The sequence below is a fragment of the Pseudophryne corroboree genome (genome assembly GCF_028390025.1).
Source record: "Pseudophryne corroboree isolate aPseCor3 chromosome 3 unlocalized genomic scaffold, aPseCor3.hap2 SUPER_3_unloc_1, whole genome shotgun sequence".
Taxonomy (NCBI): Eukaryota; Metazoa; Chordata; class Amphibia; order Anura; family Myobatrachidae; genus Pseudophryne; species Pseudophryne corroboree.
The window spans coordinates 5,531,194-5,553,931 of NW_026967493.1; the positions used below are offsets into that span (position 1 = coordinate 5,531,194).

At 48.6% G+C, this 22,738-nt stretch overlaps 1 protein-coding gene across 6 annotated transcripts in view; it reads left to right on the forward strand.

Annotated features, from left to right (window-relative positions):
* The window catches only part of LOC134983153 (zinc finger protein 84-like), a 110,049-nt gene that overhangs the window by 58,852 nt on the left and 28,459 nt on the right, over nt 1-22,738 (forward strand). For all 6 annotated transcript variants that reach the window (XM_063948898.1, XM_063948897.1, XM_063948894.1 and 3 more), the window contains 5 exons: nt 1,688-1,785; nt 2,128-2,239; nt 6,286-6,383; nt 11,317-11,428; nt 13,973-15,181. In XM_063948898.1, coding sequence (XP_063804968.1) covers nt 2,149-2,239; nt 6,286-6,383; nt 11,317-11,428; nt 13,973-15,181 — 1,510 coding nt within the window. In that variant the 5' untranslated portion in view covers nt 1,688-1,785; nt 2,128-2,148. The remainder of the gene's footprint in view (nt 1-1,687; nt 1,786-2,127; nt 2,240-6,285; nt 6,384-11,316; nt 11,429-13,972; nt 15,182-22,738) is intronic.

Below are 22,738 nucleotides of genomic sequence, written 5' to 3' on the forward strand. Positions count from 1 at the left end.
AGGAGGAAACCTGCTTCTGGTTGCTCCAGCGTGGCCCAGACGGCAATGGTTCTCCGATCTGCAGGGCCTCTCGCTATATTGTCCCCTTCTACTTCCACAACAACCAGACCTCCTCGTTCAGGGCCCTTGTGTTTACCAGGACGTGGCCCGTCTGGCTTTGACGGCGTGGCTCTTGAAGCTTCCGTCTTGAGGACCAAGGGTTTTTCTGAGGCGGTCGTTCAAACTATGTTGAAGGCCCATAAGCCGGCTTCTGCTTGGATTTACCATAGGGTCTGGAATGCTTACTTTACTTGGTGTGCGTCTCATAATCATGACGTTTTCAAGTTTAGTACGGCCAAACTGTTGGCCTTCCTACAACAGGGCCTGGACTTAGACCTTCGTCTGGCCTCCCTCAAGGTTCACATTTCTGTCTTGTCGGTTTGGTCTCAGAGAAAGATTGCTGCCCTACCTGATGTTCATACCTTCACTCAGGGCGTGTTGCGGATTCAGCCTCCTTATGTCCCACCTGTGGCCCCTTGGGATCTGTCTGTGGTTCTGGAGGCCTTGCAAGAGTCTCCATTTGAACCTCTTGCATCTGCAGACCTTAAGTGGCTTTCCCTTAAGGTTTTGTTTTTGCTGGCTATCGCTTCAGCTAGAAGGGTCTCGGACTTGGATGCCTTATCCTGTAAGTCCCCCTATCTGATTTTTCACCGTGACCGTGTGGTTCTTAGATTGCGTCTGGGTTATTTACCCAAGGTGGTGTCTTCATTCCACCTTAATCAGGAGATTGTGGTTGCGGCCTTTAATTCTCCTGAGGCGTCATCTAAAGAGCGGTCTTTGGATGTGGTACGGGCTCTCCGTGTCTATGTGAAGAGAACCTCCTCCATTCGGAAATCTAATTCTCTTTTTGTACTGTTTGGTTTTCAGAAACGGGGCTGGCCTGCTAACAAGCAGACCTTGGCCAGATGGATTAGAATGGTGATTGCACATGCTTATGTACAGGCTGGCCTTCCAGCTCCTGCTACCATTAAAGCCCATTCTACTCGGTCTGTTGGACCTTCTTGGGCAGGGCGGCTACGTAGTCCTCAGTGAACACGTTCATAAGGTTCTATGCTTTCGATACTTCCGCCTCCCAGGATGCTTACTTTGGACGCCGGGTTCTTGTGCCCACTACAGTGCGTCCCCTCCCATAAGGAACTGCTTTAGGATATCCTCGATGTTAATCCTTGTGGAGCCCAGTGTACCCCGCAGCAGAAAACGAGATTTATGGTAAGAACTTACCGTTGTTAAATCTCTTTCTGCGAGGTACACTGGGCTCCACAAGGCGCCCACTCTGACGCACTTGGCTTCTTTGGGTTGGTATGGCATTAGCCGCTGACTCCCTCTCCTGTGGTGAGTGTGTGGTGTATGTGGCTACTCACGATTGTCGTCTCTGGTACCTGCTACTGCATTGGACTGGTTAACAAAACTGAGCTCTTGTGCACGGAGGCGGGTTTATAGAGGAGGTGGCGCTGTGCATCTTGGGAACAGCCAAAGCTTTGAGCCTGTTGGTGCCTCAGATCGAGAGCCTACTCTACACCCCAATGTGAATGCTTGTGGAGCCCAGTGTACCTCTCAGAAAGAGATTTAACAACGTTAAGTTCTCACCATAAATCTTGTTTTATATATATATATAATATTCTATTCTGTTGCTGTGTCTTCCATACAGATGGGGCCAGTAACAGGAATACCCAAGACAGATGTCCCCGTCCTCTTTATTCCCAGGATGATACAGAAGAGAATCACAGGGTCCCACAGCAGGATCAGGTGGGTGGCATTTAGGGTCTCACCAGATACCAAAATGCTGAAGTGACTTTTCACTGTATGACCTGTAGAGAAGTTGTATGTGTCTTATGTACTGATATTCTATTTGCATTACATAGAGTAGCTCTCCTTGAACAACCTTATGCTCTAATCTTTATAAGGGTGCCCACCCTTCATGTAAGTATGAGACAAAGTAAAAATAACCTGTAACACAGCAGGTCTTGGTGATATACTCACATGTAACCCACAGACCTGTAGCACCAATATTCTTTGACTTTGTCTTCTGTTTAATTCTTTCTAATGAAATTACAGTTTATTACAGAGCTGCTTTGTTGGGTTCTTTAGGGTGAAACCAGGAATAATAATATGGTAGAGAATATCAAAGAAGAAGAAGAAAGGTATACAGATGGTGTCCAGGAGTGTAAGGAGGAGGAAATTCCTACACATATTAGCACAGGTGAGTGATAAACACGTACAGAGTCACATATTCTCCTTGTTCTGTCACTACAGCAATCTCTTATCCTACACCCTCCTCTGTCACTACAGACTAATTAGGGAAATGTATCTGCCCAATGGGTGAGTCAAGAGCCATCGGCCCCTATTATTCTCCTGCTCTTCTCCTCACATCATGTCACTGTGTGTTACCAGCCCAGAGATCTGACCAGTCTCCTCCCCACACTCTGGTGTATCTCATACATCAGGAGCCATCAGGCCGTATTATTCTCCTTCTCTCTCCCTCACATCATGTCACTGTGTGTTACCAGCCCAGAGATCTGACCAGTCTCCTCCCCACACTCTCTGGTGTATCTCATACATCAGGAACCATCAGCCCCTATTATACTTCTGCTCTCCCCTCACATCATGTCACTGTGTGTTACCAGCCCAGAGATCTGACCAGTCTCCTCCCCGCACTGTCTGGTGTATCTCATACATCAGGAACCATCATTTCCTATTATACCCCTGCTCTCCCCTCACATCATGTCACTGTGTGTTGCCAGCCCAGAGATCTGACCAGTCTTCTCCCCACACACTCTGGTGAATCTCATACATCAGGAGTCCTCAGCCCCTATTATACTCCTGCTCTCCCCCTCACATCATGTCATTGTGTGTTACCAGCCCAGAGATCTGACCAGTCTTCTCCCCACACACTCTGGTGAATCTCATACATCAGGAGTCCTCAGCCCCTATTATACTTCTGCTCTCCCCCTCACATCATGTCACTGTGTGTTACCAGCCCAGAGATCTGACCAATCTCCTCCCCACACTCTCTGGTGTATCTCATACAACAGAAGCCATCAGCCGCTACTCCTGCTCTCCTCCTCACATCATGTGACTGTGTGTTACCAGCCCAGAGATCTGACCAGTCTCCTCCCCACACTCTCTGCCTATATGGGTGGGTGATTAGACATTACAGTGTTGTCAGTAGTAGTTTTTATATCCCAGGCTAAGTTAGGATATGTGTGTGTGTTACTCTGACACACCGGGGAGTGGTGGCTTCCCATCAGCAGACGTAGCTAGCACCGGAGAAAGCCTCACACTCCTCTGCTTTATGATTTTTCTTACTGATGGTTTTGGCATCATTTACTTAGACTTCATAGGGCTTGGAGGGATTATCCTGGCTGACTACCGACCGCTTTCTGGTAACAACAGCTGAGCAGCTCATAGAGAGGACGCTAAGGCTCACAGAGCATTAGGAAGTGATCCACAGAGGTTCTGGGATACATTGTTTTATAAAGTAATGGGGGCACAAGTCTTTCCTGTTCCCTCTACTCTTCCACACGCTCATAACTGATCCCTACTGATGGAGCAATATAATGGTATGAGGCAGGGGCGTCCAAACTTTTTCTTTGAATGCTATGTTACCAAAATGACTTTGGATGGTGAACCAGATATTGGGGGTAATTCCAAGTTGATTGCAGCAGGATTTTTGATAGCAATTGGGCAAAACCATGTGCACTGCAGGGGAGGCAGATATAACATGTGCAGAAAGAGTTAGATTTGGGTGGGCTATTGTATTTCTGTGCAGGGTAAATACTGGCTGCTTTATTTTTACACTGCAAATTAGATTGCAGATTGAACACACCCCACCCAAATCTAACTCTCTCTGCACATGTTTTATCTGCCTCCCCTGCAGTGCACATGGTTTTGTCCAATTGCTAACAAAAATCCTGCTGCGATCAACTTGGAATTACCCCCATTGTTTTTCTCCCAGTTAGTCTCCCAGCAGTTGTTTAAAGGTTCTTTTAGTAAGTTTCATTCTAAGAAACACTAAAACTAATAAGCGATATCTTAAGATAAACATTTTGAATGATTTTTCTCACTGAGATAAGATGTTTATTCATGGTATGCCACACAGCTGTGCCCCCAGTTCGCGGTATGCCATACAACACTGCCCCCAGTTCATGGTGTGCCACACAGCCGTGCCCCCAGTTCATGGTGTGCCACACAGCCATGCCCCCAGTTCATGGTGTGCCACACAGCCGTGCCCCCATTTCATGGTGTGCCACACAGCGTGCCCCCAGTTCATGGTGTGCCACACAGCCGTGCCCCCAGTTCATGGTGTGCCACACAGCTGTGCCCCCAATTCATGGTGTGCCACACAGCTGTGCCCCCAATTCATAATGTGCCACACAGCTGTGTTCCCAGTTCATGGTGTGCCACACAACTGTGCCCCCAGTTTATGGTATGCCACACAGCTGTGCCCCCAATTCATGGTGTGCCACACAGCTGTGCCCTCAATTCATGGTGTGCCACACAGCTGTGTTCCCAGTTCATGGTGTGCCACACAGCTGTGTTCCCAGTTCATGGTGTACCACACAGCTGTGTTCCCAGTTCATGGTGTGCCACACAGCTGTGTTCCCAGTTCATGGTGTGCCACACAGCTGTGTTCCCAGTTCATGGTGTGCCACACAGCTGTGTTCCCAGTTCATGGTGTGCCACACAGCTGTGTTCCCAGTTCATGGTGTGCCACACAGCCGTGCCCCCAATTCATGGTATGCCACACAGCTGTGCCCCCAGTTTATGGTATGCCACACAGCTGTGCCCCCAATTCATGGTGTGCCACACAGCTGTGCCCCCAATTCATAATGTGCCACACAGCTGTGCCCCCAATTCATGGTGTGCCACACAGCCGTGCCCCCAATTCATAATGTGCCACACAGCTGTGTCCCCATTTCATGGTGTGCCACACAGCCGTGCCCCCAGTTCATGGTGTGCCGCACAGCCGTGCCCCCAGTTCATGGTGTGCCGCACAGCCGTGCCCCCAGTTCATGGTGTGCCACACAGCCGTGCCCCCAGTTCATGGTGTGCCACACAGTCGTGCCCCCAGTTCATGGTGTGCCACACAGCCGTGCCCCCAGTTCATGGTGTGCCACACAGCCGTGCCCCCAGTTCATGGTGTGCCACACAGCCGTGCCCCCAATTCATGGTGTGCCACACAGCTGTGCCCCCAATTCATAATGTGCCACACAGCTGTGTTCCCAGTTCATGGTGTGCCACACAACTGTGCCCCCAGTTTATGGTGTGCCACACAGCTGTGCCCTCAATTCATGGTGTGCCACACAGCTGTCTTCCCAGTTCATGGTGTGCCACACAGCTGTCTTCCCAGTTAATGGTGTGCCACACAGCTGTCTTCCCAGGTTATGGTGTGCCACACAGCTGTCTTCCCAGTTCATGGTGTGCCAGACAGCTGTCTTCCCAGTTCATGTTGTGCCACCCAGCCGTGCCCCCAGTTCATGGTGTGCCACACAGTCGTGCCCCCAATTTATGGTGTTCCATACAGTTGTGCCCCCAGTTCATGGTATGCCACACAGCTGTGCCCCCAGTTCATGGTGTGCCACACAGCCGTGCCACACAGCTGTGTCCCCAGTTCATGGTGTGCCGCACAGCCGTGCCCCCAGTTCATGGTGTGCCACACAGCCGTGCCCCCAATTCTAAGTGCAAACAAGTTTTTGGGGAGGCTTTTATTTTATGTATGACAGTGGTGTGAGAGGGTGCTATTACTGTACAATGCCTCCATCAGTAGTAAGGTGGGAGCTGCCAGTACACTCCTCTATACAGATGGGTCTACATTACTGTGGTGCAGCACACAATGCTTCCTCTGCCTTGCCACACTGCTGGAGACGTAGGGACCCTGGGACATGGGTAGGCAATGTGTGGCAGTACACATCCCAGCATGCCCTGCTGTTAGATCATGTTAAGACTATGGAAGGGCATACTGGGATGTGTAGTTCCACAACAGCTGGAGTGCCAGATTTTGCCAGCCACTGCCTTAGAATTACATTATTCCATACATGTCTTTGGGGCATTTCCTAAAATCACTGTTAGACATTTATCCCCTTATTTTAAATGTTTCATCCTATAGACTTTCCTTCTGATTGTGTATTGCTGTATTACAGTAACGTTATGCTTGAAACATAAGAGATGCGTAGTAATTATACCACAGGGTAATGTACACACACCACCTGATAATCAATGTACTCAGTCATTGTGCGTCTACTACAGATGGGGCCAGTAACAGGAATACCCCAGAGAGATGTCCCCGTCCTCTGTATTCCCAGGATCATACAGCGGAGAATCACAGTGTCCTACTGGAGGATCAGGTAGGTGGGATTTATTACCTCATCAAATATGAAAGTGACTTTTGTATTTGCCCCTTATATATGCACCTTGTACAGTGATAATCTTCTTTTCCTACATCTGTGGGACACGTCATTACACATGGGGGTTAGAGTGATATAGAGGCGTCAGCGCTAAATGAGCTACATTTTTAGCGCTATAAAAGCTCCTCCCCTCTAACCCAACTGCAGTTATTCATTAAGTGCTGAAGGAGTAGGTCAGCACTGAGTTAGCTTATGGAAATGTATTTGTTTCAAGGTCCATCGGGCTCCACAGGGGAGTCAATGGGGTGTAGGTGGTCGGATGGTATCCGGACTCCAGGTCGACACCAGTTGGTCGACATACCTTAGGTCGACACAAGACCAGGCACCACACAGTTAGAGCTTTTACAGCTCCCAGGATGCTTCGGTCCTTCCCCCCACATACCACCCACAGCCCTGGCTACTCAGTTTCATTTTGGTGCCGGCAGGAGCCGGTTCACCTTCTCAAGCTTTTATTTTTATTTTTTACTTTATTTTACTTTTACTTCTATTGATCTAGTAGCACTTGGCAGTCCTAAGGACGCCAGCGCTGCTGTTCCATCAACTCCCCACCGGCGCCGCAACACCAGTGAGCGGTCTAGTGATTCCGGCGGGGCACCTTGGAGCACTGCAAGCATGGCTTCCTCGGGGACGCCGGACTGCAGCCAGAGCAAGGGGGGACTGGTAAGCGGGAGCCCGTCTGTTTGCAGTCCTACCGCTGGTCTTTGGAGACAGACTGAAGTGCTGATGGGCGCCCCAATTCGTCCGGGACCTCACAAGACCACCAGGGCTTAATCGCACTGGTGCAGAGACTTCGTTAAGGCCAGGGAACCTGGTGGTTGATGTCAGCCTAGGAAAGTCAACTCTTCCCCAGCGGCCCCTCCCCCAGTCCAGAGCAGGATCCCTTTGCGGATTCCCGTCTCTGAGCAGCTCCTCCCTCACCCTCCTCCTCTTCAGAGACTCGCAGCAGCCTTTCTTCTTCAGGGTACATAGGGCTCCACAGGGGAGACAGTGGGGTGTAGGTGGTGGATAGGACTGGGCACCAAACAGTTACAACTTTAAATATCCCAGGATGCTCCAATCCTCAATATACCCTGTCCATAACCTGAGGCTAATCAGTTTCGCTTTGGTAACGGCAGGAGCCGGTTCACCGTTAAACAGTGGGGCTGCTCTTACGCAGCCCAAGTTTTATTTTATGTTTTTATTTAGTTTTTTTTTATTACTGGAAGAGCTAGCAGCACTTGGCAGTCCTCTGGACACAAGCGATTCTGCTCCATCAATTCCCTGCCGGCGCCGCAACTCCAGCCTGCAGTCTGGTACTTACTGCGGGGTACCTGGCTAGCACGGCTCCATGGGAGGACCCTGGACTGCAGCGGGAACACGGGGGCTTGCGGGAACCGGAGGTGCTGATGTGGACACCGTTTCGTTCAGGACTCCACTAGACCACCAGGGCTGACTATACTGGCGATGGGTTTATTTAATAGAGGCCATGGGCCCTGTGGTTGATTTCAGCATTGGGGAGGTCCGTGCTCTCTCTGCGCCCCTACACCAACTCAAGGCGCCATTCCCCTATGGTCTTCCCACCTCTGAGCTGCTCCTCCTTCACCCTCCTCTCCCTCAGAGACCCACGGCAGCCATTTTCTTCAAGCAGCTACAGGTCTCTGGGAACGCTGGGTCCAATGGCATCAAAAATGTAGTTAAAAATATCACCCCCATATACCCACTAAAGCTACTAGGTGTGCTGTGCCATCCTCAGTCTATGCAGCTTTCAGATTCTGAGCCATCACCTGGAGAGGCAGAGGAGGCGGATGTCTCTCTCACTGAGTCTCACTCGGGAGGAGGAGCATCAGTTTACTTTAGATGTGCGCTAGTAAGGGCCATCAAATCCAATCTCCAAATAGAAGAGGACGAGCCTGCTCCCTCCACCAAAAAAGGCTCAGCTGTTTAAGTGCCAGAAGGTAGTTTAGACTGAATTTCCTCAGTCTGAGCAACTTACTGAACTCCTGCAGGAAGCATGGAATACCCCTGGTAAAAAGTTTCAGCTGCCAGTGCAGTTGGCTTCATTTAACCCTATTCCAGCGGCTGATTGTGCTAAGTGGGAGTTTCCCCCAGCTGTGGATTCCCATTTGGCATGTCTGGTTAAAACCTCTACTTTACCTGGCCCTACAACGTCTTCTATAAAGGAGACTACGGATAGGAGGATTGAATCCTGTCTCAAATCTGTCTATGCCCTCACCGAAGCTATTACTCAGCCTGCTATGGTCGCTGCCTGGATGGCCAAAGCCTATTGAGAGCTGAGCAGAGGCTCTTGAGGAAGGCCTTCCCGGGAATTTATGTCTTGCATCACACATATCAGGGATGCTGCCTACTATCTAGGTGAAATGGTTCTGGATACTGATCTCTTGGCTTCCAGGGCATCTGCTACCTCAATGGTAGCCCGCCACATCCTCTGGTTAGAGTATATGGATTCCTTACACTGGGGATATCCTATTTGGCGCAGAATTGGACAAAATCGTGGCCACTTTGGCGGCCGCCAAGACTGCTTTTCTGCCTTCAGCCTCTACTCCAAGGTCTCGGATAGCTACCTTTTTTCCCTTTCGCCCCCCAGAGCAAAGCTAAAGGACAGTCCTTCCCTCGCCAGTCAGCTTCTACAAAGGCCTCCATGCCCAGGACCAAGCAAGCCTGGGCAACCCGACATCCAACTACCAAGTCTGAAGACAAGCCCTTGGCCTGATGGGGTGGGCCTCCTCCTGGGGGATCCCAGGGGGTGGGAGGCCGACTTCTTCAGTTCGCACAGTCCTGGCGTCAGACCACTACCGATGCTTGGGTGCAAGAAGTGGTTTCTCACGGGTACGCTCTCATTCCAGAGACTGTCCCCTCAGCAATTCTTTTACACAGGCCCACCCCTCAGACCCGAGCAGAGCCTTGATCCTCCAGAAGGCCATTTAGTCCCTGCTGCACTCATGGGTATTAATCCCTGTCCCATCATCGCTGCGAGGGACAGGTTTTTACTCTACCCTGTTTTTTGTTCAGAAACTCAGTGAGTCTCATCGGCCTATCCTTTATCTCAAATCCCTAAATAGGTTTATCAGAGTGCCTAGGTTTCTCGCAGACTCACCTCCCTATGCCGGATACAGTCTCTGTTAATTCTACTCGCTCTCTGGGTCCTTCGTGGGCAGCCCGCCGTGGCGCGTCTGCAGAACAACTCTGCAAGGCGGCAAACGTGGTCTTCTGACCACATCTTTATCAGGTTCTATGCCTTTGTTACATTTGCCTCTAAGGATGCTTCCTTTGGACGCCGGATTCTCCTCTCAGCTCAGGAGCGTCCCCTCCCTTGAACAACTGCTTTGGACATCCTCGTTGTCTCCCATGTGGAGCCTTATGAACCCTGAAGAAGAAAAGGAGAGTTATTGTACCTTTTAACCATTTGTTAACTTTTTACCTTCATAGTCCATGGGTCCACAGGGTGCCCAACCGGATGCACCTGGCTTCTGTGGGTTTATTCCTCTTGGTCACCGGTTCCCTTCTCTGTTGCGTGAGAGTGTAATTTTTGTGTGTACCAGTCTTCCTTTTCTCCCATCCTTATCCTGCCTTGGGCTTGTTGACTAAACTGATTTACCTCGGGCTGTGGGAGGGGTATAGGGGGAAAGGACCGGAGCATCCTGGGATATGTAAAGCTGTAACTGTTGGCATGTTATCACAAGAATTGCAAATTCTGCTACTTAGCGGAATTTGCAATCCAACCTGAATCAGGTCCTAAGTTCAGATAAGTCTGGATGCCCCCTCCCCTAAGGGTAGCTTTTATACATCCTTGTATTTAATGAAGCGTCCTCCAGATGTAGGAAGAGAAAACAATATTTATAGTACTTACCAGTTATGACGCTTTCTCTGACTTTATCTGGGGGACACTTCGATCCCTCCATCATTGGTTGAATATAGGAGTAAGATGGAAATAGTTGTTCTTCAACCTATCCTTCAGGATATTTAAAGTCAATCTGAGGAGGGGTGAGAGGGGAGGAGCTTTGATTGTGCTAAAAGATTAGCTCATTAAGTGCTGACGCCTCTGTGCCACTCTAACCCCTTGTGTAACGACGTGTTCCACACGTGAGGTCAGAGAAAGAGATTTAACTGGTAAGTGACATAAATCTTGGCCCTCATTCCGAGTCGTTCGCTCGGTATTTTTCATCGCATCGCAGTGAAATTCCGCTTAGTGCGCATGCGCAATATTCGCACTGCGACTGCGCCAAGTATCTTTGCTATGAAGAAAGTATTTTTACTCACGGCTTTCTCATCGCTCCGGCGAACGTAATGTGATTGACAGGAAATGGGTGTTACTGGGCGGAAACACGGCGTTTTATGGGCGTGTGGCTGAAAACGCTACCGTTTCCGGAAAAAACGCAGGAGTGGCCGGAGAAACGGGGGAGTGGTTGGGCGAACGCTGGGTGTGTTTGTGACGTCAAACCAGGAACGACAAGCACTGAACTGATCGCACAGGCAGAGTAAGTCTGGAGCTACTCTAAAACTGCTAAGTAGTTTGTGCTCGCAATATTGCGAATACATCGGTCGCAATTTTAAGATGCTAAGATACACTCCCAGTAGGCGGCGGCTTAGCGTGTGTAACTCTGCTAAATTCGCCTTGCGACCGATCAACTCGGAATGAGGGCCCTTGTTTTTAAATGAACTAATTGATATGACATTTCAGTGTGTAAAGGTTATGGGTGATTTAGGGGGTGCTGGGTACTTCATACATCCCTTCATAACCTCAAAATACCAAAGGAATAATATATTGTGTGTACTGGAGCTGTGTGGCTCTGATGTTATTATATACTGATATTATTCTGTGTGATCTCTGCTTTGTAACTCGGGTATTATTACATTGTCATATTTACAATTTTAGGGGAAAGATCTAATTCCTACTAAAGTTGAAGATATAAAAGAGGAAGAAGAAACATATGCGACGAGTTATCAGCAGTGTAAGGAGGAGGAAATCCCTACAGATATCAGCACAGGTGAGTAATGATCACTGAGTACAGAGTCACATATTCTCCTTTTTCTGTCACTACAGCAATCTATTATCCTACACTCTCCTCTGTCACTACAGACTAATGAGGGAAATGTATCTGCCCAGTGGGAGAGTCAGGAGCCATCAGCCCCTATTATACTCCTGCTCTCCCCCTCACATCATGTCACTGTGTGCAACCATCCTGGACGTCTGACCAGTCTCCTCCCCACACTCTCTGGTGTATCCATACATCAGGATCCATCAGCCCCTATTATACTCCTGTTCTCTACCTCACATCATGTCACTGTGTGTTACCAGCCAAGAGATCTGACCAGTCTCCTCCCCTCACTCTCTCTGGTGTATCTCATACACCAGGAAACTTCAGCACCTATTATACTCCTGCTCTACCCCTCACATCATATTTCTGTGTGCTACCATCCTGGACATCTGACCAGTCTCCTCCCCTCACTCTCTGGTGTATCTCATACATCAGGAGCCATCAGCCCCTATTATACTCCTGCTCTCCCCCCTCACATCATGTCACTGTGTGTTACTAGTCCAGATATCTGACCAGTCTCCTCCCCACACTCTCTGGTGTATCTTATACATCAGGATCCATCAGCCCCTGTTATACTCCTGCTCTCCCCCCTCACATCATGTCACTGTGTGTTACCAGCCCAGAGATCTGACCAGTCTCCTCCCCACACTCTCTGGTGTCTCTTATACATCAGGAGCCATCAGCCCCTATTATACTCCTGCTCTCCTCCTCACATCATGTCACTGTGTTTTACCAGCCCAGAGATCTGACCAGTCTCCTCCCCACACTCTCTGGTGTATCTCATACATCAGGAGCCATCAGCCCCTATTATACTCCTGCTCTCCCCCCTCACATCATGTCACTGTGTGCAACCATCCTGGACATCTGACCAGTCTCCTCCACCCTACAAGGGGCCTCAGTATCTTTATTAAGAAATCCCTATATCCCCATAGTGATTCAGTCACTGAGTTATGAAAAGAGACTCCAGGTGATATTACCCCAGACACCTATGTTGACTCTGGTCCACACTATATAATACATATGTGACACTTGGTCCTTCCTTACACAGTCAGCAATAAGAGTAATTGGTCTGTGATATTAAATAATGAGCGTTTTCTCCTTGGTTGTATAGGAACCCTGTAACAGTCAACAGTATTCCATTTAAACATTAATAGAGTTAACATTCATACTGTATCTTTAATATGGTGGTTGCTCCTTTTCTTACAGTAGTATTATAAGGCCTGATTGAGAGGTAGACGCTAATGCAGTCGCTTCTGTGTCTTTTCTCTGACGTCCTAGTGGATGGTGGGTACTCCGTAAGGACCATGGGGAATAGACGGGCTCCGCAGGAGACTGGGCACTCTTTAAAGAAAGATTAGGTACTATATCTGGTGTGCACTGGCTCCTCCCTCTATGCCCCTCCTCCAGACCTCAGTTAGAATCTGTGCCCGGCCAGTCTCACTGCTACGTGGGACTTAGGGGAGAGAAGCAAACCTACCTGCTTGCAGCTAGTTTCTGCTTCTAAGGCTACTGGACACCATTAGCTCCAGAGGGATCGAACACAGGGCCCGACCTAGATCGTCCGTTCCCGGAGCCGCGCCACCGTCCCCCTTGCAGAGCCAGAAGACGGAAGATTCCAGAGAAAATCGGCGGCTGAAGACTCCGGTCTTCAATAAGGTAGAGCACCGCACTGCAGCTGTGCGCCATTGCTCCCACAGCACACCACACGCTCCGGTCACTGGTGGGTGCAGGGCGCTGGGGGGGGGGCGCCCTGGGCTGCAGTTTGTATACCTTTCTTGGCAAAATGCACATAATACAGTTCTAAACTGTATATGTGCCTAATCCCCCGCCATAAATATTATTAAAAAAGCAGGAGAAGCCCGCCGCTGAAGGGGCGGGGCTATCTTCCTCAGCACAGCCAGCGCCATTTTCTCTTCACAGCTCCGCTGGAAGGACGCTCCCCAGGCTCTCCCCTGCAGTATACACTACGGAAAGGGTATAAAAGAGAGGGGGGGGCACATAAATTTAGGCGCAATTGTGATAATAAGCAGCTATTGGGGGGAAAATTCACTTTGTACTAGTGTAAATCCCTCTGTTATATAGCGCTCTGGTGTGTGCTGGCATACTCTCTCTCTCTGTCTCCCCAAAGGACAGTGCAACTGTCTTTAGACACAGTCACTGGCTGCAAAACTCCCGCATCTGATTAGCCACCCCCCGTTACATCCCAATAATGCCAAATTAAATCGTCTGTCTGTGTCCAAATTTGTACTGCGTTCCCTGGAGGTACCCATCAGTATACATGCGCTGTGCGACTCGGACACGTGCGCAGCCCAAAACATCTGCCGCTTACGTCCTAAATCGACTCTGCTGTATCCTCTGAATCAGGCCCATGGTGCTCAGACATTGCAGCTGACACACGTCTTGTAGGGAAATTGTTTCCTCCTAGCTTTTAAGCACTACAACATCCTCCCCATTATATCATCATGTTTATAATCGCATGTATTTATCTGACAGGTGGACCGAACAGCAGTATAACCTCAGCGGGACAGCGAGTGTTATCTCCTGGTTGTGACAATTCACAAGATTCTGCAGGAGCAAACCCCATTACCCCAAGTATAAATCCAGTACCTCACAGAGCAGATATATCATCCGGTCCCTCTAATCACGGAGGATGTTCTGATAACTCAGATGCCGTTACACTTGTTAACAATCACATAGGTGATCGAACATTTCCCTGTTCTGAGTGTAGGAAATGTTTTACAAAGAAAGCAAATCTCATTAGACATCAGAGAAGTCACACAGGTGAGAAGCCATTTTCATGTCCTGACTGTGGCAAAGGTTTTACACAGAAGGCAGGTCTTGATTTTCATCAGAGAATCCACAAGGGTGAGAAGCCATTTTCCTGTTCTGAATGTGGGAAATGTTTTACACGGAAATCAAATCTTATTAATCATCAAAGGATCCACCCTGGCAAGACTTCATTTCCATGCTCTGAATGTGATAAATGTTTTATACTGAAATCACATCTTATTAATCATCAAAGAATCCACACGGGTGAGATGCCATTCTTATGCTCTGACTGTGGGAAGTCTTTCACATTTAAATCCAATCTGATCCAACATCGGAGAGTTCACACATTGGAGAAACGGTTTCCATGTCTTGAGTGTGGAAAATGTTTTAAGTGGAAATCAAGTCTGATTGATCATCAGAGAGTTCATAAGGATGAAAAGTTTCGATGTCCTTATTGCCCTAAGTGTTTTATCCGTAAATCCACTCTTGTTAAACACCAGCTAATTCACACAGGTGAGAAGCCATTTCCGTGTTTTGAGTGCGGGAAATGTTTTACACGGAAAGAGGTACTTGTTATACATCAGAGAAGTCACACAGGTGAGAGGGCATTTTCATGCTCTGAGTGTGGGAAATGTTTTATAGAGAAATCAAAGCTTGTTAATCATCAAAGAATTCACACGGGCGAGATGCCATTTTCATGCTCTGAGTGTGGGAAGTCTTTCACAATTAAATCAAATCTTATCAGGCATCAGAGAGTTCACACAGGGGAGAAGCCATTTTCATGTTTAGAGTGCGGACAATGTTTTACGTGGAAATCTAGTCTGATTGATCATCAGTGCGTTCACAAGGACGAGAAGAAGTTTCGATGCCCTGATTGCCCTAAATGTTTTATCCGTAAATCCAGTCTTGTTAAACACCACCAAATTCACACAGGTGAGAAACTGTTTCCATGTTCTGAGTGTGGGAAATGTTTTACAATTAAATCACATCTTGTCATACATCAGAGAACTCACACAGGTGAGAAGCCGTATCCATGTTCTGAGTGTGGGAAATGTTTTACACGTAAATCAAATCTTGTTTTACATCAGAGTTCACACGTGAGTATACGGACTGTGGTATATATTTTGCACAGAAGTCAGATCTTAGTAAGCTTTGTTCTTCATGGTCCGTAGGCATCCACAGGGATGACCTTGGGGTATGATGGTGGAGAGGAGGAACAGGGCACCAAACAGTTAAGCTTTTTGCTCCCAAGATGCACTGGTCCTTCTCCCTCATACCCCGCCCACAGCTCAGGCTCCTCAGTTTAGTTTTGGTGCCAGCAGGAGCAGCACCTTTTATAACGGTGGGTATGCTTTTATGCAGCCCAAGCTTTGTTTCTGCAGCGGGGTACACTGTGTTCCACAGGGAATACATCGGGGTGTAGAGTTGGATCTTGATCCAGAGGCACCAACAGGCTAAAGCTTTGACTGTTCCCAGGAGGCATTGCATGGACTCCTCTATAACTCCACCATCTGGACACTGGAGCTCAGTTTGTAAGTGGGTGCCTGCAGAGCAGGTCACTTAACAGGGAGGGGTTGCGCTAGGCAGCCCTGAAAAGAGCTTTTATTAGAAGATTCTTCAAGGGCTGCAGCACTTTTATGTCCTAGTGACATACTGTGCTCCGGCTCCAACACCTCCGCAGCATCGCCGCATACTCCCGCTGGCCAGGTTCCCGGGTACTTGCCGCGGAGGCGCTCCAGTTTCCAGGCACACGCTGCTGGCGCTCTCCAGGATCGCGTGTCTGCTTATTTGAGAGGAGGTAAGAGGGTCCCCCAGGTGGGACCAGCTGAATTCGCGTTCCGGTCGTGGTCTTAGGAGACGGACCGCGGCGCTGGCGTGGACACTGTGGCCATGCAGGGACTCCACTATATCCACCAGGGCAGGGAGCACAGGTCGGATTTCACAAAAATCCTTTTAACAAGGCTCCACAGTACCCGGTGGTGAGGACCAGCATAGGGGATAAGGCGCTTGACCTGTAGCCCCTCCCCCAACTCTGGGCGCCATCTTCTGCTGGTGTTCCCGCCCTGGAGCTGCTTCTCACTCTCCCTCACTCCCTGACAGAGATTTTGGCGCCATCTTTACACAAGTAGCTGCGGCTGATCTCCGGGACTGCAGGGCAATGTCTCCTCTGTAAATCCGCCTGTCTCATCAGCGCTGTGCATTTACAGTCACTTAAATATTCTACATGTCATTTTAGACAGTGTTTGTTAAGAAACAAGTGTACTTCTACCTGAATATTTAGTACAAGCATTCTGAGATATACATCCATTATCTACTGTGCATTGTTATATCTATCTATCTATCTATCTATCTATCTCTATATATATATATATATATATATGTAGTTTTACTGGTCCAGGGCAGTTTTATTGTTTATCTGAAATAACTTCTGCATTGTACCTGTGATATATATATAATCTGAAATAACTTCTGCATTGTAACTGTGACTGAGTGTGCCTGTAGCTGCTGTGTGGATTTCCTAATCGTGTATCACATTTATTGCTATCACTATATTCTGTACCCTGGGGGGCTAGGTGCGTCAGGGTCTCTCACACACACACACACACACACACACACACACACACACACACACACACACACACACACACATATAGTGCTACACAGTTTATACTGTTTTGTGTTTTTTTACTGTGTATTTCAGTCACCTCATACCACTTTAATTCTCGGTTTGTGTCCTGTATTTACCGTCACATAAATCAGGGGATTATTTGTAGGTATTGTTTGTCTGGCTGTATTGTACTGTTACGCTCTAAAGCTACATTCCCTATAATGTCTGCCACACAGGGCGGGAAACCCGCGGACGCTTCTGCATCATGCAGTGCTTGCACCAAGGATTTACCTAAGGGGGAAGTTTTAGCTGATGGTTCAGGTACTGTGTGCCATACATCTCCCAGTCAGCCCGCAGCACCTGTGGCCAATCAGGAACCACCTTGGGCAGCATTCTCAAGTATGCTGAATACGCTTGTGACACGTCTTACGCCCCCTGTGGGGCCTCCTCTGCCATTGCAGCCTCATAATGTCCCTGTAGTTAATCCGCCCTGGGCGGACACTCTGTCTACCCAGTTATAACAATTAAATCAATACAGGTTGAGTATCCCTTATCCAAAATGCTTGGGACCAGAGGTATTTTGGATATCGGATTTTTCCGTATTTTGGAATAATTGCATACCATAATGAGACATCATGGTGATGGGACCTAAATCTAAGCACAGAATGCATTTATGTTACATATACACCTTATACACACAGCCTGAATGTCATTTTAGCCAATATTTTTTGTAACTTTGTGCATTGAACAAAGTGTATCTACATTCACACAATTCATTTATGTTTCATATACACCTTATACACACAGCCTGAAGGTCATTTAATACAATATTTTTAATAACTTTGTGTATTAAACAAAGTTTGTGTACATTGAGCCATCAAAAAACAAAGGTTTCACTATCTCACTCTCACTCAAAAAAGTCCGTATTTCGGAATATTCCATATTTCGGAATATTTGGATATGGGATACTCAACCTGTATTTGGTTAGACAAAAGTCTGCTCCCACGCCGCTCTGGGGTCAAGGGGTCATCTACGCGGACCGCTTCCTCCTCACAATCCACTAATATTTCAGATAATTCTTCAGATGAGGATGGGGAATATACTGATCCGTCAGACACTGATACAGTAGCTTCTGACTAGGAACCTACAACTCAGGTTGATGATCCTGACCTAGTGGAGGCTATTAAGCGGATTCTACAAATTGATGATGAGGTAGATCCCACTACTGCGTCTAAGAAACCTGATAAATTCAAACGTCAGAAGGTTACTAAAGTAGTTTACCACATTCTGAACATTTAATTGATATATGTCAGGAATCCTGGTTGTCTCCAGGAAAGAAATTCTCCCTGTCTAAAAAGATGCTAGCTCGTTATCCTAACCCTGCGAAGTTGAGTAACAAGTGGGAAACTCCACCGCCGGTGGGCTCTCATGTCGGCCGTCTTGTGGTGTCATCTACTCTACCTGTCACCACTGTTCCCTCACTGAAGGAACCGACGGATAAGCGTGTGGAGGGATGTCTGAAGTCTATTTACTTCCTTACTGGTGCTGTATATAGACAGACCCACTATAGCAGCCTCCTGGGCCGCAAAAGGAATTGAAGCTTGGGTTAAGGCATTAGAGGATGAGCTGCCTCAGGATATTTCTGACACTGCCAGACAATATCTGTCTCATATTACCACAGCCTCCCACTATATTCAGGAGGTGTCCTCTGAGGCAGGTGTAATGGCGGTCAAGGCATCTACTTATTCTATACTGGGTTGCTGGATTCTGTGGTTGAGTTTCTAGAAGGTGGACCTAGACTCCAAAAAGACCTTGGAGGTGCTCCTTTTTAAGGGAGACATCCTATTTGGGGAGGATCTGAATAAGATTGTGACTGACCTGGTAACTGCTAAGACTGCGTTTCTCCCAAGTACTAATCCTTCTGCACCGAAGGCAGAGAGTACCACTTTTTGTTCCTTTTGACCTCCAGGGAAAGCAAAGGGGCAGGCGTACCCAAGACCGGCTCGTACTTCCAAAATCACTAAGCCCAAACCTAAACAATCCTGGGCCGCCCGTCAGCCTGCTTCCAAACAAGACAAGTCTGCTGCATGACGGGGCAGGCCTCCCCCTGGGGGATCCCAAGGTGTGAGGCCGACTTCTGCAGTTCACCCAGGCCTGGTTAAAGACCACTTCGGACGCCTGGGTGCGGGAGGTTGTCTCTCACGGGTACGCAGGCTCTTTCAAGAGATGTCCTCCTCGCCAATTCTGCTCGACGGTTATCCATTCAGATCATTTTAAAGCACAAGCTCTACACCTGGTTGTGCATCCCTCCTGGACACAGGAGTGGTAGTGCCGGTACCTCTGTCCCAGAGAGGCAGGGGATACTATTCGACCCTGTTTCTAGTTCCGAAACCCAGTGGGTCCTTCCGGCATACTCAACCTCAAATCATTGAACAAATTTGTGAGACTGTCCATATTCCGTATGGAAACTCTGCGCTCTATTGTACTGGCCATGGAACCCGAAGACTATATGGTATCCATGGACATACAGGATGCTTACCTGCATATACCTATTGCCATATCGCATCAACAATATCATCTGCGGTTTGCTATTGGCAACCTTCACTATTAATAACAGGCTCTGCACTTTGGACTGGCCATAGCCCCTCGGATCTTCACCAAGGTCATGGCCGTGATGATTGCCCTTCTCCGCCGTCGGGGAATCAGGATCCTGCCGTATCTGGACGACTGGCTGATCCTGGCGAACTCCCAAGATGTTCTCCTCAGTCATCTGGAACTGACGGTCCAATTCCTACAAGCCCACGGGTGTCTCATCAACTGAAGAAAGTCCTCGCTGGTCCCTGCTCGTAGCATGGTACACCTGGGGGCACTGCTAGACACACACAGCCAAAGACTGTTTATGTCTCCAGAGAAAGTACTGAAACTTCAGGACAGGATCAGATGCTTCCTTTCTCGCCCTAGAATGTCGATACACTCGGCGATGCAAGTACTAGGCCTCATGATGTCGGCTTTTGACATGGTAGAGTACGCTCGATTTCATTCCTGCCCTCTGCAGAGGTTAATCCTTGCCATATGGGATGGCCTGCCTCATCGGATCAGGTCTCAAATGATCTCCTTGACTTTGGAGGTTCGTCTGTCACTGAGCTGGTGGCTACAGAACCAACGGTTGAGCAGGGGCCGACCCTTCTGGATCCCCAACTAGGTCCTACTAACTACGGACGCCAGTCTGCGGGGTTGGGGGGCGGTGCTAGAGCAACACTCTCTCCAGGGTCGGTGGACCAAGGAGGAATCTCTCCTTCCGATAAACATTCTGGAATTGCGGGCAGTGTTCAATGCTTTGAATCTTGCCCTGCCTCTGGTACAGACCAGGCCTGTTCAAGTACAATCAGACAATGCCACCAAGGTGGCATACATAAATCATCAAGGTGGCACTCAAAGCCGCATAGCAATGATGGAAGTGTCAAAAATCCTTTGTTGGGCGGAACGCCTTCTGCCAGCAATATCGGCAGTGTTCATTCCCGGAGTCCTCAACTGGGAAGCGGATTTCTTCAGTTGTCAGGACGTGCACGCCAAAGAGTGGAGTCTTCATCCGGCAGTCTTTCAACTCCTAATGGACAAGTGGGGCCTACCAGATGTAGACCTGATGGCGTCTCGACACAATCACAAGGTTCCGGTTTTTGGATCAAGGACAAGGGATCCTCCCTCAAGCAACGTTCGTGGACACACTGGCAATTCCATGGAACTTTCAGCTGCCATATGTGTTCCCTCCAGTGTCACTCCTGCCCAGGGTACTACGGAAGTTCAAGCAAGAAGGAGGAATACTACTTCTAGTCGCTCCAGCGTGGCCCAGACGGCATTGGTTCTCAGACCTGCAGGGTCTATCGATTGAGCATCCTTTTCTATTTCCTCAACGCACAGACCTCCTCGTTCAGGGCCCTTGTGTCTTCCCGGACCTGGCCAGACTGGCTTTAACGGCATGGCTCTTGAAGCTTCACTCCTGAGGGCAAAAGGATTCTACAAGGCAGTTATCCAAACCATGATGAAGGCCCGCAAACCGGCTTCTGCACGAATTTATTACAGGGTCTGGAATTCTTACTTCACCTGGTGTGCAGCTAAGAACTAGGATGCATGCACTTTTAGAACTTCCACACTTTTGGCTTTTCTGCAATAGGGCCTGGACTTAGGCCTTCGTTTGGCCTCCCTCAAGATTCATATTTCTGCCTTGTCGGTGTGCTTTCAGAGAAAAATTGCGTCTATTCCTGACGTTTATACTTTCATTCAAGGCGTTTTACGGATTCAGCCTCCCTATGTCCCTTCTGTGGCTCCGTTGGATCTGTCTGTTGTCTTGAATGCCCTCCAAGAGTCTCCATTTGAACCTCTTGAGTCTGTGGGCCTTAAATATCTTACGCTTAAGGTAGTGTTTCTGCTGGCTATTGCCTCTGCTAGGAGGGTGTCGGACTTAGGCACTTTGTCCTGTCGTCCGCCCTTTCTGATCTTTCACCGTGACCGGGCAGTTCTTCGAACTCGCCCTGGTTATTTACCTAAGGTGGTGTCATCTTTTCACCTTAACCAAGAGATTGTCGTTCCGGCTCTTGTCTCTTCTGGTTTAACCTCCAAAGAGCAGTCTTTGGATGTGGTACGGGCTCTCCGTATTCACATGGAGAGGACTGCCTCTCTCAGGAGGTCCGATACCCTTTTTGTACTTTTTGGTTTTCACAAACGTTGCTGGCCTGCGAATAAGCAAACCTTGGCCAGATGGATCTGAATGGTGATTGCACATGCATGCTTATGCACAGGCTGGTCTTCCAGCTCCTGCTTCCATCAAAGCCCATTCTACTCAGTCTGTTGGACCTTCTTGGGCGGCCCGCCGAGGCACGTCCGCTGAACAATGGTGCAAGGTGGCTACATGGTCCTCTGAACACGTTCATTAGGTTTTATGCCTTTGATACTTCCGCTTCCCAGGATGCTTCCTTTGGACGCTCGGTTCTCCTGCCCGCTACGGTGCATCCCCTCCCATAAGGAACTGCTTTAGGACATCCCCAATGTATTCCCTGTTGAACACAGTGTACCCCGCTGCAGAAAAGGAGATTTATGGTAGACTTTCTGCGGGGTACACTGGGTCCACAGGGCACCCACCCTGACGCACTTAGCTTCTTTGGGTTTGTATGGCATTAGCCGCCGGTCCCTTCTCCTGTCGTGAGAATGTGGTTCTATGTGACTAACATCTGCCTTCTCTTTTACCTGCATTGGATTGGTTAATGAAACTGAGCTCCAGTGTCTGGAGGCGGGGTTATAGAGGAGGCCATTCAATGCATCCTGGGAACAGTCAAAGCTTTAGCCTGTTGGTGCCTTTGGATCAAGATCCAACTCTACACCCTGATGTATTCCCTGTGGAACCCAGTGTACCTCGCAGAAAGAGATTTAACTACGGTAAGTCTACCATAGATCTCCTTTTTTATGCTTTAATATTTTCTTTTCTTTTTTCTACAACTGAGCAGACAGCGCTAGGCAGTCCTTTGGACGGGTGGTCTTCAGTATGCCGACTGTCAGGATCCCGGCGCACAGTATGCTCCACATCTCCCTGAATTTTTTGGTGCTATATTGTCACTAACATATACCTGTATATTTGTACTGTTGCACACTGCTTCTTGCCATATTGTGTGTTGTACCTCCCTGCAGGTATGTCTAGCAAAAGCAATGGAACTAAAAAGGCTCTGGCCCCTACTTTAGTGTCCTGCAGGTCCTGCTCTGCAGGTTTGTAACAGCAGGACGTGGTACAAGATGGTCAGTGTGCTTCTTGTTACTCCCCTGCGCGTCAGTCAGCCCCTCCAATTCCAGCACAAGAGCGCCCCTGGGCTTTTTTCCCCCTCAGTTGCTGGCTA